The sequence below is a fragment of the Taeniopygia guttata genome, chromosome 4, assembly GCF_048771995.1.
Source record: "Taeniopygia guttata chromosome 4, bTaeGut7.mat, whole genome shotgun sequence".
NCBI classification, from domain to species: Eukaryota; Metazoa; Chordata; class Aves; order Passeriformes; family Estrildidae; genus Taeniopygia; species Taeniopygia guttata.
Window position 1 is genome coordinate 40,970,930 of NC_133028.1, and position 16,808 is coordinate 40,987,737.

Genomic DNA, 16,808 nt, shown 5'->3' on the forward strand with positions numbered 1-16,808 from the left:
ATAGGAAGGTACAGAGCCAGTAAGAACTTCCTAGACTCTAGGACTGAAGTGGTAGATTTCAAAGTAATGCAGTAATTTGAAGCAGAGTACCGTGATAATGTTGCTAAAAAGAACAGTTTTAAAAAAAGTTATTTTGGCAAATAATTTGCATGGAGAGAAGAGATTTTGCTGTTCTTTTTAAAGCTCAGGAGGAATTAGCTATGAAAAACAGCATCCAGTTTTGGTTAACACACTTTAAGAGTGAAACAAAATGAAGAGACAAGCAAGGAAAGTACAAATGACAAAGAGCTTCAAAACACAAATTTTGAAGGGCATTAAATGAGAAAGAGAAACTGTGATACAGTCTCCCCTAGACATAAAAGGTTCTCAGAAAATGCATCAGAGGGAGAAAATACCTTCTAGGTGTAAAAAGAACTAATCCTTAGACATAACTACTTATACTGGACCGGATATAATAGTGTATCAACTATGTATAATATAGTATACTACTTGGGCTGTAAAATAGTCTGAACAAGGTATTTTGTAAATTACTGTTTTTACTTTAAATAACCAGGATAGAAAACTATACAGGATCATCCAGATAGAATTATCTTGCCTTTGAGCAAAGGGAGGGATTATAGGATTTGTACATTCACTTTCTCCCTGGCACGTATGCAGTCCTCAATACAAACTTGTCACTGCCAAATGATTCATAAAAATCACAAAAATACCATCAAAACAAATGAACTCATTACATTTACTTATAGAATACTGCTAACTGCTGTCACTGAAGAAAGGAGAATAGCAAACCTGATCAACAATGTCGTTGACTTTATCGCGTTCACAGTCCAAAATCACCCGCCTTTCCTTTTTTACCTCTAGATCTTGAAACAGTGAACGGTATGTTTCATCTTTTCTCTCATTGTTAATATTTCCTACATTGATAGCAGTCACTTGCCATTTCTTTTCAGCAGCTGAATCCAGCACAGCTTGCAACGTTGATAAGCCTAGTGAAGCACAGGAGAAAACAGAAGATATGACTGACAAAGCTTCAGGAATTAACAAGCTTCTACAACGTGATTTGTGCGATCACTTATTTAAGGTCTCCTGTAAGTTTTTTGACCTGTCACAAGTAGGTAGAAATCAGAAACTAAGATATATGTGGGCCAAATCAATTATTAGTGCATGAAATTTCCATTTGCATCACTGCAAGGCATCAAGGTAAAGCCTTTTAAGAGCAAATTTTGGCTTTGGCCCAATCTTCTTCAGAACTGGACTTTGCTGTTTTCACTGAGCCACTGCTGGAATTCCACAGAGTAGGAAAGAGATCTTCTAGGAGAGGAGTGATCCAATTACAGCAAAAGCATCAGCCACTTATTAAAAAAAGGATCAGCCTTATTAAAGGATCAGCTACTTAAACAACAGCTATTGAACAGCTTTTGTTCCCAGCACTTGAGCAGAACTGTATTTAAACCCAGACCTCACTGAAGTCTATGGCAGAATTCCCATGTTCTGCAGTGATGGTAATGGATTTATTATTTCTACTGCCTACAGTCACATCCCTGATTATGAAAGATGTGCTGAGATATATTTTTCCATATAGATAAGCAGACTCAATGCTAACACCTACAAGCAGTGCAGAGAAGCTTCCTTCCTTCCATTTCATACATTTGGCAAGTTCCTGATAGGAAGATGTAACGTTTGTACAGATGCAACTGCCTACAATATACTGTAAAACCAGTGAAGATTTTACTTGACAGATTTTCTTTTTAGGGATGAGCTAATGTAGTAGAGAAACATGAAAATTACTGCTGGCAATTAATTCCTGTTATACAAAAAGTACAATTTTAATGACTTCCAGTAGTACAAGAATGAGACTTATCATATTTGAATTCCTACCAGAGAATTCTACATGATTCTAGAGAGCAGTTTTAGGGATACCAGATACTATTACAGGAAAAAAAATTAGACTTTCTTATGAGTGAATTGACATTTTTGCACATTCTTCTCTCCTGAAACCACCAAATATCAGGAGTAATTTCTTTGAGACAAATTCTGACATGGTATGTAAAGGGAACTTCAGGTATAACTCTCATGAGAAATAATAGTAGTTATACCCATAAACATAGAAGGAGAGCACAAAGAATTAATCTGTCTCACAGTCTGTAGGCATAATATTAAATTAAGATTGGTCAGTGTTTAGCAATTCATCTTCATCAGTGAAAATGGTAATGACATACAGCACTACACAAGACTGGTCATCAGCAAAGGCAGAAAATGGCAGGCTTCCAAAAGCATAAATTGAATTATTGTCTTATATAATTTCTGGTTTGCCAAGTCTCTTTAAGAAAGACTGATATTGAGTTTTGTATGTCATGTAATGAATATTTATTTTAAAATCACAGACAACTACAGTCCAGCAGTACATATAAACTATTTCAAATCCTAAAGACGAATCTGTACAACTTGTGTTGAAAAGGGAAATATTAGTAATCTAAGCAAGCTGAGAGATGCAGGGAGCATCTTAAAACACTGAAAAGCACTAAAGTATGTTTAAACCTCAAAATACTGCTTGAAATGATGAATTAAAATTAAAAAAAAAGACAAAGCCAAAATGAAACCATTCATTCTGAATAATTGTTTCAAATCTCATTGAGCAGATTTCAAGTCCTCCAACTTGTCTAAATTTCCTGAGTTAAACAATCTCAACCAGGCACAAATTAATAAGGACTATTAATACTAATACCACCCATTGCAAAGGGTTCCTATATTTCACTCCTCTAATCTTCTGTTTTTCCCAGGGTTTCTCTTTTCTTGACGTACTCTCTGCAGAGATATCAAATGGCTGCCTGGATTGCTTGCTTAATTTTTTTTTTTGGTGGCAGATTTGTCATCCCCATACAGCTTAGCTTATTCTGATAGCAATAACATGGTGCAAAAACACAAACAAAACTAAAACAACAAACAGAAAGCATTTGCAGCAATACTTTTGTGAAAGTTAAATTTTCTAGAGAGTAGTAACAAAAGTGGGAGACTGCAGAGGAGAAAACTCCAGCAACTTCAGTTGCTATTTTTTAAGCTCCATGAGCGCTTTTGCCTGGGAAACTCATGTCCTGAACCTCTTTTGGTTATCATGAGACAAACTTTTAAAGCAGTAAGCTTTGAAAAGGAAGATGGAAGAGAGGCTGAATAACTCAGCAATTCTTTTACAGATAGAATCTTATAACAATGCTACTGCTTTTTCCAAAACTTAGTGTTAGTAATGGCAGAGTAGATCTAAGGATGTTAAAGGAGACTACTCCACATTACATGAGAATAAGTACTGTATTAAGACAGTAATAGCTTGGGCACACATATACTGAATGGCCTCACTCCTTATGGACAGGAATGACAGCAAATTGCCCTGTACTTCAGCCAGTCAGTCCCTAAACACAGAAGTGCTCTAACACCAGCAATAAACAATTCTTTAGGAATAAGTCATCAAACTAATTATTAGCCGTCATAGTTTGCATGAAGAGTAAATCTCTGCCTTTTTTATCTCAGTCCTGAAGGTGGGAACATCTTCAATTCTGTGTCATTCCTTAAATATACAGCACTGTCACTACAGCAAGAGGCAGAAGTGCTTAAAGAACTATGGACTTGTGTATCTGGGATTTGATGTCAATGTAGCTGGCTACAAACTGCTCGACTCTGCAGGCTAACCTCACGCAATCTGTGGGGAGCACTGAGGAGCAACCATTTACTCCACATAAAGGTAGGAGCTTCATGCCTTGGAGCTTGTTATCACTGGGGTGCCTTGCCACAATTAAAACCAAGAGGTAAGAAAAAAAAGGAAGAACCAAAGGGTGGTAAAAAGAGCAATCTGATGCAGTTATTCCTGGTCAGATCCAGACAGTGCAGCTCACAAGAACTTGGTGTTTTTCAGTATTTCCTAAATATAAATCACATGCACATCACATTCTGCCCACCACCAGATGACTGACAGAGTACTGGCTGAGAAAGTAGTTTTACATCTGTCCATTCCAAAAAGACAGTGAACGTTTCTATTTCTAATGTGAATTTAAAAAGGAACTGCCAGAGAAATGAGCTTAGCATTCATTGTTCCATGCGACATTACCTTTGGAGGCTACGCACAAGGATTAGTTCTTCTAACTGGAACGCTCACAAAAGTGATACAGAACTTTCTTGAGGAGACCCCTTCAGCTGCTGATCATCATGTATAAAATGGCATCAGAATGCAGGGAATTTAAAGTCACCCCATTACTCAAAATACCATGGAGTGGTATAACCATGCTTTAACTCTATTAGCATTTTATAATTAAAAATGCATTTAATATTTAACTCTGACCAATGAACACACAGAAAAGCCACCAAATAGCCTCTTTAAAGAGAATAGGACCAGGCAAGAATAGAAGAAAGTCAGCCAAGGACTACTAGGTGAGGACAACCTGAAAATAGAATGATAATAATGGAATTCCAGAAAAAGCAATCAAATACTCCACCTTTTCTGGATAAAGCTGCTTCTTATAAAAATAACTGATATACCACAATTTGCCAGTGACATTTTCAAGTTCATACACTGCTACATTATTTCTACTACAGTCATAAAAGGGCATGAGAAGGCTGTATGGTGGAGTTAATTGGCCCTGAGCAATGGGTTTGGGTTTATCAACATCAACAATAAAATCTAAGCTCAACAGAGGTGAGGAACTTGATACCAAAAGCAGTCTCCAAAGAAGTAGGGACTGACTGCATCCAAGATTCATTGCTTGCTTTGTGCCCAACTACAGATTTTGCAAACATGGAGTGAATCTGTGGTAGCAGACAGCCCTTCAGCCCTGAGCAGACAGATCATTTTTTTTTCTCCTTAGATGTTTCTTTAACAAAAAAAGAAAGAAACTTTACATAGAAACTGTTTTACAGCATGTGACTAATCTTACATTGCTTAACAGTTGCAATTCTATTAATGCCTACCATAAAAATTTCATTCTCATTGAAACAATTTTGTTTCTGTCCCAAAAGCTCATTTCTAAATGTAAGAAACACTTGATTCAATTACACTTAAACACTTGTTGGAGGTAAATAGTTCTTCCATTATTTACTTATCTAATATGAATTCCAGATTTCAACGAGATACACCTACCAAACAGGGTGCAGGTAAAAAGTACCACACCTTACCTCTGTCACTGTCATACAAATATGCAAACTTGGTCCACTGATAGTATTCAATCAAGCTAAGAAGAGCTCCCTTGAGGTCAGGTCTCATCTGAATGACAAAGGGATGGGTTCCATCTGTTGGGAAGCTGGGAGTTATGAAGGAGACATGAAGAGTCCCACAGAAGGATGTTATCGTATTTACAGACTTCTTGTCATAGAATCCAAAAATAGCAAAGACTCCTCTTGAAAACTGGGAGCAGACTAGAAAGAAGAAAGAAAATTAGTGAGAGAATTTATTTTAAAAATTATTGAAAACTCTATAATGTATATATTTATGAGACATCTATGTCTGAAAAGTATCTGATCACAAATATCAGGCAAAAAAAGTAATACTCTGCTATGGAGATAATTTGCTAGCATTATCAATCAGTAATATAAAACCTACACTAGAAAAAAACCAAAAAAAATTAAGTATCAGCGGTGCACACTCCTAGGTGATAAATGCAGAAATAAAACTCACCAACTTATTCTTAAATGCAATTTATGTTGTAAAGAGCAGTGATGACAGACATCAATGGCAGTTGCAACTCAAAAAATGAGACATTATGACCACACACAGCCATTATGGAAATAGATAATGTTTTGTCATGTTAAAAATAAATGGCCTCTGAGGTTAAGACTCACTGAGCTTTCTACAAAATACTTCAAATAACTTTCCATTTGTGGAAACACAAAGCCAAAACTAAACCCAAATCTATCAAGAGCAGTAAGAAGTCTATTTGCTTTAAAACCCTCATGTATCAAAGTATTATTTTAATTCCTGCTTTGTAGGACTCAGCAAAAGCTGGTCCTTCTGGATGACACTTGCGGTCATGTTGCAGGAAGAATAACCTCATAGGTGTAAATAACATGCTGATCATTCACTTTTTATCTGGAGACAATTCAAGCCAGTTGATGAATGTGACTGACCATGACAGCCTGTGCAAAAGAGCTGGCTCCTCTGGGCTATTCTTTTCTTTGAGACTGCAGGGTATATTAGTGCCTAAGTTCTAAACCCAGGGTACCAGGAGGAAATATTAATCTCTGATTAATTCATACTTATCACTTATGCATTTTTTGGTTTGCAGAGTCACCTTGAACAAGACACATCCTTCTAGAGACACCTGACCTGCTTATAGATAGAAATCACAGTGTAATTGATGCTAATTTTGCCCAGCCATTTAGTGTACTAATCCTTGAATGCAATTCATATAGGGCAAAAATAAGTTGGTTTATTTTTAGAATTTCCTAGATTTGAACTAATAATATATTTTTATCTTTCAAACTTATTGTATCTTTATTTTTAAAATTCTGTTTCTTTTTTAAAAATAAATATTATCCCTTTATGCCTGTTACTACTCATTGCTATCTTCTTTCCATGGCTTTGCCTATGTATCTATGCTACCACTCATCACTCATGCCCTAATTATTCCTCTACTCCAATTAAAGCACCTAAACAGAATGAGTGAAATTCTGAGTCTGACAGTTTTAAGTTTTCACCTATTAACTTTAATTAGGTCAGAATTTCGCCTCAGGTGAGAAAATACAAGTGATTAAAAAACTTGATGAGTAACACCTCTTAATAAAAGGATGCTGCAATTTTACAGGGCTGGAGTACAAGATGGTCAAACCTGTTCCATTCTAACTACAAATCGTTACAGAATCATAGAATTGTTTTGAGTGGAAAATACCTTTATTATCAGAGTCCAACGACTAACTCAGCGCTGCCCATGTCTGTCACTAAACCGTGTCCCTAAGTGTGACATTCAACATCTTTTAATGACATCCATGATAGTTACTCAACAGCTTCCCTGGGACAATAGTTCCAATGCCTCTCAACCACTCTCATGAAGAAATTTTTCCTAATATCCAGTTTAAATATCCTCTAAATATCTAACCTGAGGCCATTTCCTCTTCTGTTGCTTGTTATCTGAGAACAGACCACCTTCCTCCTTCCAGACAGTTATAGAGAGTGATAAGGTCTCCCCTGAGTCTCCTTTGCCCCACACTAAATATTCCCACGTTCTCCACTTGGTACTCACAAGACTTGTGACCCTTCCAAACCCTTCCCTAGCTCTGTTGCCCTTCTCTGGACATGCTTCAGCACCTCAGAGTCCTTCCTGTATTAAGGGGCCCAGAACTGGACACAGGATTTGAGCTGCGGCCTCAACAGTGCCACGTGCAGGGGGACGGTCACTGCCCTGGTCCTGCTGGCCACTCTATTGATAATCCAGGCCAGGATGCCATTGGCCTTCTGGGCCACCTGGGCACACACTGGATCATGTTCAGCTGCTGTTGACCAGCACTTCCAGGTCCTTTTCCATGGGGCAGCTTTCCAGCTGCTCTTCCTCCAGCCTGTAGTGCTACATAGGGTTGTTGTGAGCCAAGTGCAAGACCTGGCATTTGGCCTTGTTGAACCTCATAAAATTGGCCTTGGCACATGAATCCAGCCTGCGCAGATCCCTCTGTGGAGCCTTCCAACCCTCAAGCAGAACAACATGCCCACCCAACTTGGTGTTTTCTGCAAACTGACCAAGGGTGCACTTGATCCTCTCCAGATGGTTGATGAGTACATCAAACAGGGCTGGCCTCAACACTGTGTCCTGGGAGACAGCACTTGTGACTGACTGCCAGCTGGATGGAACTCCATGCATCACTGCTCTCTGGGCCTGACCATCCAGCCAGCTTTTTACTCCTCCAAACCATAAGCAGTCAGTTTCTCCAGGATAATGCTGTGCAAAATGGTGTCAAAGGCTTTACTAAAGGCAGGTAGACAAAATTCACAGCCTTTCCCTCACCCACCAAGAGGGTTGTCTTGGCATAGAAGGGCATCAGGCTGGATGAGCAGAACCTGCATTTCACAAATCTGTGCTGGCTGAGCCTGATCACCTGTCTGACCCGCATGTGCCTTGTGAGAGCATTCAAGATGACCTTACCCAGCATCAAGGTTTGGCTGACAGGCAAGGTTTTCCTTCCAACACTTGTAGATAGGTGTCACTTTTGCTAATTTCCAGACAACAGGACCTCCGCAGTCCTGGTAGACTTGATGTCAAGTCAACTGACCCATGACCAAAAAAAAGCCCCAAAAATCAAAATTCTACTGATGACATCAGGCTTAGAGCCAGGTATTGATCTGCTGGCTTGCTGGTTTTTCCTGTTTCTCCCCTCCTCTTCTCTACACCTGAAAGGATAGAGGAAAATGCCACTTGTGCTCCTGATCCCTCTACCAGTTGTCACAAATCCCTGAAGTCTCTTGGTTGCTCTCAGAGAGACTTCAGGGACTTGGGGCAGTCTTCAGGGACGTGCTCATACTTCTTGTTGCAACTTCATTACAGATTGATCAAAATAAATCAAGGATAATCAATCAAAGGCAGTATTCAGGGCAGGAAGGTTTCTCTTAACCCAAGCCCCAAGGAGGCAGGGCTGGTTGGCATAAAGTACCTCCTGTTCCCTTCAGAGGGGACTCTCCTATGGAAATGACACATCTTTTTTCTTTATGGAAGAAGTTTTGATGCAGAGCACAGGCCAGCCTCAGCAACACTTCCATGCTGGATGAACCAGTGTCCTTGTTATTGTTCAGTTTCCCTTGCAGAACCTCATACCTGTTATGGGAAGGTGGGGCAGCCACAGGGGAGACACGCCAGCTACACCAGGCAGGAACCCAGCACCACTGCCTCCTATCCCTTAAGTCACTGTGTACACCCAGGCAGAGAGAGGAAAGGGAATTCTTTTTGTCATGAAATGTCTGCCTGTCCAGCCTGAGTCAGGGAAAGCAGGTAGCTTTTGGTCTCTCTCTCTCTCTGTTACTCTTCAACCCACTCACCTCCCAGAACTCGGTCACTGAGCACAGAGGAGCCCCCCTACCCAGGCACACCTCCCACAGGACTGCTCACTGCTGCTGGTCAGTACTGGTAAGAGCAGGCTCCACCCTCCAGCCCAACATCTGTTGGGAGCATGTTCCCATCAGAGCCCTGTTTCTGGGCAGCTGTGTCATGTTGGACAAAGATTTCTGAAAAAGGCTGTGAATTTTCTGAATAGCTTTACTGTTTAAGTTACTCGAACTCCTTGCTCTACTCCACATCATTATACTCTCGCTGAGGCAAAACCAACTCACTACCTCCCTACACACTCATGAATAATTGTTTCCCATGTGCAGTGAAGGCTAAATATCATCTGAACTTGCTATAATAAAGGCATTAATGCCTCATAACTCACCTTCAAAAATGTACATAAAAATAGAGCATCAGTTTACTTCTGGATTCCTGGATGAGAATTTTGCAACCACTGTTACTTGTACACTGTGACCTTCTGAATTAAACCATTCTAATACTACATATAAGGTGACAGAGAAAACAACAGTCTTATCAAAGGACCACTGAAAAATGAAAATGTTTTATGTCACTACTGCCAACACCTAGGATGCATTTCTCCTGTCACACTGCTTTTCTTGCATCACCAGTCAGCGATTTTGGCACAGGTGGAATAACGTTTCCTACAGCAGCCAACAAGCAGAAAATTTGAAAACCATAGGTGATGTATTTTCAGAATCATCACCCATCCTCCTCACCTTCCTGACACTGGAGACCTTTGCCTCGACCCATGAGTTTTCTCACTTTTGCTCTCCATATCTTTTCTTTATGTTGGGGACAGAGGGGAGAATGAGTGGCTGTGAGTGCTTAGCAGCTAGTAGGGATAAACCATGGCAGGGAAAAAGGTGTTATTCCACCTGCCATCCACAGGACAGGCCTGTAAATACTGCTGGCCTGTGCTCCACTGTACCTCTTCAGTGACACGAACATGCAGCCACTCTACTCTCTTCAGAAGAAAATTCCTGTTCTTTCAAATGGAAAATCCTCCCTGACAAGGCACAAACCCTCATCACGTACCACCTCTAATCATGACTTACTTAAACACAGCACTCTTGGATTAACACAGTGAACAACTCTCTGTTTAATAGTCTCTACACCTGATAAATCATCAGTCCTTACATACATGTGTCTTCTTCTGGGGAAGGTTCGTAAAACTGGAATTTTGATCTCCTCTCCTGCACAAAGTGAAAGACAAGTAAAAAGCACTTTCTCCAGCTGGGAAAGTCAAGTCACTGCAGGTCTAAGTGCCTAAAGGAGCTGCGGTTGAAAAGCTGAATTACACACACACAGGGTAAACAATCCCAACAAATAATATGGTAAAAGCAAAATTATTTTATATTTTTAAAATTATTATGAAACGTGCAAAACACATGCAATGTCTCATTTAATTCAACCAAGGTTCCCCTAATGTGAGATAAAAATTTCTCTCACACAAATCTTTATGGACATAATTCATATCTGGGTCAGCCAGCAAAATTGGGACCAACTATAATCCAGGTAAAAATAAATTTTCATCACCAGTGATCAGTGTCACAATGTCACACACAAAAACCTCAATGTTGTGCTTTTCAGTGTGAAATTCCACTAAAGGTATGTGGGCAGGCACCTATGCTATGTAATAAAAACATGCTACAAATAAGCATTTAGACTTTGTCTAAAGACAAATTCTTGCAATTCTTATGGGGTTTTTTTTGTCTTTTAGAAGCAGAAGGGAAAAGAAGGGATGGTATTTCCAAGTAAAATGGTGACCCAGCGATAATGCAGAAACTGCAATTGTTTTTGGCAGGATTCCCACCTCAGACTAAATCTACAGTCATGTTGCTATTGCTGGAAGACATTAGTTTTATAACGGTGAATCACAAGCTGTTCACAATTATTAGAGTAAAAAAAGTCATGATGATTAGGACTCATAAGTCATTGAAATATGAAAGATCTGTTTCATTAATGAAATCAGAACCAACAGCCAGGATTCATTTCTTTCAAGCTCTCCTATATGAATTGGGGTTTTTGGCTTTATGGGGTCTTTTTTAGAAATAGTCCATGGCTTACTTAGCAACAAGACGGGAAGAATATAGTAAGCTCATTTTATGATCACTTTTCTAAAGAGATTCTCCTAGAATGGCAAATAACTGTGAATTCCAAGAAACAGGGTAAATAAAGATTCTTGAGAAGAAACAATTAACAGAAGGTTTTGTTATAGTTAAGGTTTAGGTGTTTTATATTTGACTTCTTGTTCTGCAAATGTAACCAGGCACAAACCTAGCTTGCCTTTGTTTTCCAAAGCACTAAAAGGTGCCCTAGACTTTTATTCCAAAAGTTAGGGGCCAGATTTGTTCAACAACAAAATTAAGCTTAGGCCTGCAATGAGAAATATGTGCCCTATCAGTGAGTGGCCAAAACTGCTTGCTCCATTCTTAAACCCTTCCATTGTTATCTACATCTGCTGCTTCTTAGAACTCCTTTTTACCACTCATACCTTTCTCTCTTTCCCACTTTCTTCATTTCACGTAACATGTCAATGAACTCTATAAGCAGGATAACCTGATATTTACCACTGTGGTAATAATGGTTCTTCAGAAACAAAGAAATACAGCCCTATACACTCTTTGCCTCTCATCATATAGAATATATTTCTGTGATGCATATCATCCCAAACTCAAAGCTCAGGAAGTGCCACATGAAGAGAACACCTTCAAATTACAAATACAAACACATTACAAATATGCTAAGCTTTACACAGGGAAGTGACTCCAGTGAAGGAATAGCAGTTTGTCATCAATTGAAGAACTAAATCATTAAATCACATGATTTAATGTGGAAAAAGTTGTATTTGAATACATATGCTTAGAAACTCTTTCTGATAAAGTTCTCCTATGCCAAAATTTTCTTCCTTCAGTATTCTCCAAAAGGAAAGTAATGGACCTAATAACTCTTTACATTCAAATTGGAAAAAGAAAACTAGCAAAGTGCTAATTACTTACTGAAACAAATGTCTAATACTACCTGCTTACAGGTAAATTTCCAAACACTGGTATCATGACTCTTGACATACTTCTGAATTTTTATTTATGAGAATTTTGACAATTGGTTTCTGTCCAAAGATGAAAATTTAAAATGATAAAGTTTGCCATTTGGTGCTTAGATTTCACATGTTGTCCAGTATTAATGTGGCTTTATATATTATTTTATTGTAATACCTTGGTTTATTATTAGTGTTAGCAAAACTGTTTTAATATTAGAATAGGAAAATGAGTATTCAGTGCAATAATTTAATCACACACAATGGAATAATCTTTCTCTCATTTGTATAAGAAACTATAGCATAAGAATAAAGAAAGAGTCAAGCTCTGCCTCTCCAAAAGAGAGCAAAACACAAAGGAAACACTCATTGGTTTGAAAAGTTGATAGATGAGTCGGAAGAAGCCAGGAACAAGATGTAGAAACTGAATACTCAGTTTACACAATCATTTCAGCTTCTGAAAGACCATGTTATGAATAAGCAGACAGTGGAAAGGAACAGCAGACAGAACAAAAAATAAGCAGGAACCACAGAGAAAAGAAAGAATTCACATATGATTGAAACTGTATCAAAAGATCATTGTGAAAATAAAAAACCAGTATGGATTGCTTCCAAAGCCATTACAAAAACTGCAGCACAGCATACTGCATACGCTTGCCTAGACTAAATTTTTTTCAACTAATATTATAGATACAGTCTGCATGGTTTATTTTACCCATTCAGATGCTATGATTATCTCCTAGACATAAGCTTCCCCTCAGGAAGATTAAATAAGGCATAAGGAATCACCCAAGTCCATCCAGAGGGATACTTAGAACCATGAAAAAGTATGTTTTAAGCACAACAGCCTGAGACATTTTTTCTAAACCTGAGATACTTTTTTCTAAAGGCCATGGTAGGCTAACTGAAATAGGGAATAAAACAATTCCCAAAAGCCCAAGGAAGAGCATAATAACTGAAAGACAACAGACCAAAGCTTCATGGTAGTAGTCAATAAAACATAGGCCACAGAACCCAAATAAAAGCTGGCATTTTAAAATTCCAAGATACCCTTTACCAAAGCTGTGATGCAATCAATGCCAGTTAAAAAAAATCAATGGCAATAAGAACTAAAGATGTGCTATACTTCTGGATAACAAAACACTGAATTACACTGAAAAGACCTTCCCTTTTATCTCTGCAAATTTTAGTTCCAGCCCTGATAAATGTGGAGTTTTATCTTATGTTAAGCATTTAAGAAAATCTGCCCAAAATGATAGCCATTCAATACTGACCAAAAGTGTGTATTTTCCTCTTTGCAGACTGTTCATTCACGTGGCTAAGAAAACCCCAAAACAGACCAGACCTCCTTGGGAAAGATGATAATTGAATATTGAGCTCATACAAAAATAATTATGTGGAGCTCATAAACAGTTCAGCAACGATCCCCCTCACCTGTGCACTCAGCACTAATGCAGAAAATGTGACTTACAGCAACAGACAGTGAGTTCACAAACCATCAGTCTGTATCAGAATGGGGTGGCTCAGTTTTTCACAGTGCTGACTAGGGAAATTCTCCCAGCCTCAGAGACTGAAAAAGGAAGAATTTAAATCCTGAGGCTGGAATGTCTATAGAGGACAATTCTGGCAGAGCAGATACAAAGGATTTTTTTTTTTTTTTTTGCACCTTTCCTGGCAGAAATTCCACCTTCGGTTATTGCTACAACCTCAACTGTTTGCTCAGAGATTATGCAACTGAATGGAACTTTCCACACCTTGTTATTAGCAAAAGCAGCTTTGATAATTTTGTAAAATTAGACTCAAAACCTGGTTTGCTGCAGTAGAAAACAAGCTCAAAAGCCAGAGAAGAGGCAGATTAATCTATTTCAACTGGTCAATCCTACTTCACACTGAGGAAAGAAACTTTGTGCCAATATGAGATATTTTAAGCGAGCACAAAAAAGCCTTCAAGAAGTTAGTAGCCATCTGTTAGGAAAGTACATGATGATAGGCACAGCTTCTCTATATGCTAATGCTGCAATAATGAAGGTGGTAAATAAACATCATGTTCACAATGAAACAACAGGTCAGAAAAACAGTCTGTTTCAATGACACTTGCATTCAATTACACAGTGCTTGGCTGTGCACTGTACAGCATTTGAAAATCTTTTTCATTGCTAGGACAATTACCATGATGCAAAGGAAATCATTACAAGCACTGTTGGAAAGAATAATGTTAAAACTATTATGTTCTTGTGAATCAACTAAGATTCCTGGAATAAAATTAAAATGCAAGTCTCCTCATGAAAGAAGAGAAAAAAATTCATATTGCACAAAAGTATTACGCAATTCAATTATTTACTGTTAGGATCTTAGTGTATTTGTTCAAATCTCCATTTTCTCCAGCTAAAGGACATGTAATTTTTCCTGAATCCCAAATACAGGAACCTGGGACCACTATTAAATAACAGAAATATAACTTCATGTTGTCTCCAAAATCCAGACATTCTTCAGGAAGCTTCTCTCCCCTGCCTCTCTTCTTTCTCTTCTCCTGCCATCCCAAATAAAAACATTCTGTTTCCGTTTGATTGTACAGACTTTAAGTCAATTAATTTCCTTCAAATCTAAGAACTCACCTTGAAAATATGCCTGGCTGGATTTCTGATTTATTTCTACCTTTCCCAACAATTACAACCTTGCAGTAATACAGAATTTGGAGTGTCCAACAAAGAGTTACCTCCTACATGTAGAAGCAGATAATCAAACCTAAGAAGAGGCTACAGGCTTTTTGGAGCAACAGTGCAAGTCATGGAGAAGTCATCTATTTCAGGGCCAGGCTTGCTTTGTTCAATCTGCATAACTCTACTGAATTTAACAGAGCCAATATAATTTATCCCAACTAAAAATGTAATTCTCAATTTTTAGCATAACCATTTTCACATATATTTTCAAACCAGAAATATTATATACAACAGAATACTCATCATCTCCTCTTCCCCTTAATCAGCATTGCTGGAAGCATCCCATTTCTACATTTCATTAAACTAATCATATTCCAGTTCCCAAGAAAATGTCATTGTGTCTTTGAAAAATTGTAAAAGGATTTGGAAAGAGATAAAATTAACTTGGTAGGCAAAAGTACTTCTTGTTAAAATGTTGACAGATTTGGATTAAATTTATCAACTTGTTTTTCTTTAATTGAGCTAGAAGGACCAATCATCACTCCTGAACAGATTGTCTAACACTGTCTAAAGGGAAGTGTGGTTTCAGCACAGAGAGTTCCTCTGTTAAAAGACTCTGAGGTTACCTCGTAAGGATAAAAAAAACATAAATCTGGAACAAATCTCAAGCAAACTGCTGTAAGGAATAAAGAGGATTTAATGAGGCAGAAGATATGAAAGTGATTTATGACTTCTGAAGAAGGCTTCATATTACATTTTTAAAGGAATAAAATGTGATTTTCCAACTGGCCACTACTGACCTTCCACACATCATATTCTGAGAAAGTCAGTTTAGTCCTGCTTATTGCTTACATATTTCCGTCTGAAATGATGCAGCTGGCAGCATATTTCCTTCCCCCTGCACAGGCCAGCCCATGCCTTGCCGCTCTGGCATGGCCAGCACTGCAGCACACAGCTGTACTACAGCCTGTCACACCCAGCCTAAGCTCCCCTCCCTCCAGACAGCTGAACCTGACTCGTAAGTAAATTACCTAACAAAAAATTTTAGCATAACTCTGCTGAGAGGAATATCTCACATAAACTCATGACTAAAAGTAACAGTAATAAAGACAATTTCCTATCCTGTAACAGGCCTAACAGCTTCTCCTCCTCATAGGAATAATGACGGATCTCTGTCACCTGTAACAACTTCCACCCAGCATTGTTCCAGCCTAAACCACTGACCTACAGCAAAAGATGGCTTCATGCGGCTCTTTTGGTGACATTTTAGCAGCACTTCCAGCCACAGTCTAACTTCCTGCAACATCTTGCAGATTTATGACACTCATTGGGATAATCAGCTGTTAACCTAATTTGTCAGGCTTTATTTGTATTTAGAAATGGTCCAGTAGTCACATCACACACCTTCCTATCTGCGTGCCCTATTTTTCAATGACTGTAGAAGTACGAGAAAGATCATTTATTTGGGAAGCATTCAAAGACCAGTTAATAAACATTATTAGTAATACAAATCAGAAAAGCAGTAAGATCCTCTTAATTAGGTCACTCTAGTGAACAGCTGTTTGTCCTGATTATATGACTTATTTAATTAAGAGAAGAACTTATTGAATAATAAAGCAGCAAAGAGAGCTTTAAAATGATAAAGTAAAATGAGCATGCATTGCAAACATAGAACATTCCTTGCCTCTCCTTTGTCCATTGCTTTATTCTTCAATAACTTGATGCACTTCAAAATGCATTAAAATTTTCAAACTTTTTTTTTTTTTATTTAGTGTTGGCTGATTAACTCCTTAATGAAACTTGCAAAGATGTGATACAGCACATCCTTACCAGTTACTTTAACAAAGCAATGATTCATCCTTATGCTTCACTGTGACTGAGATTATACTTCCAGATTTTTTCTTCCTGTGTTCAGATCTCACAGAAGTGGGGCCAATTAGTTTAATGACGTTTTAAACTGTTTATCCTCCATGTTTTGCCAATATTACCTGAGCTAATTTAAGCACCTACATTGTACTGCATGCTATGTATAGACATGCATATACACTACATCTAACTAAAAATAAAATCATTTCTAGAGGAAAG

At 38.2% G+C, this 16,808-nt stretch overlaps 1 protein-coding gene across 2 annotated transcripts in view; it reads right to left on the reverse strand.

Moving 5' to 3' along the window:
- The window catches only part of GRIA2 (glutamate ionotropic receptor AMPA type subunit 2), an 88,281-nt gene that overhangs the window by 42,327 nt on the left and 29,146 nt on the right, over positions 1-16,808 (reverse strand). For both annotated transcript variants that reach the window (NM_001076689.3, NM_001185124.2), the window contains 2 exon segments: positions 790-986; positions 5,158-5,397. In NM_001076689.3, coding sequence (NP_001070157.2) covers positions 790-986; positions 5,158-5,397 — 437 coding nt within the window.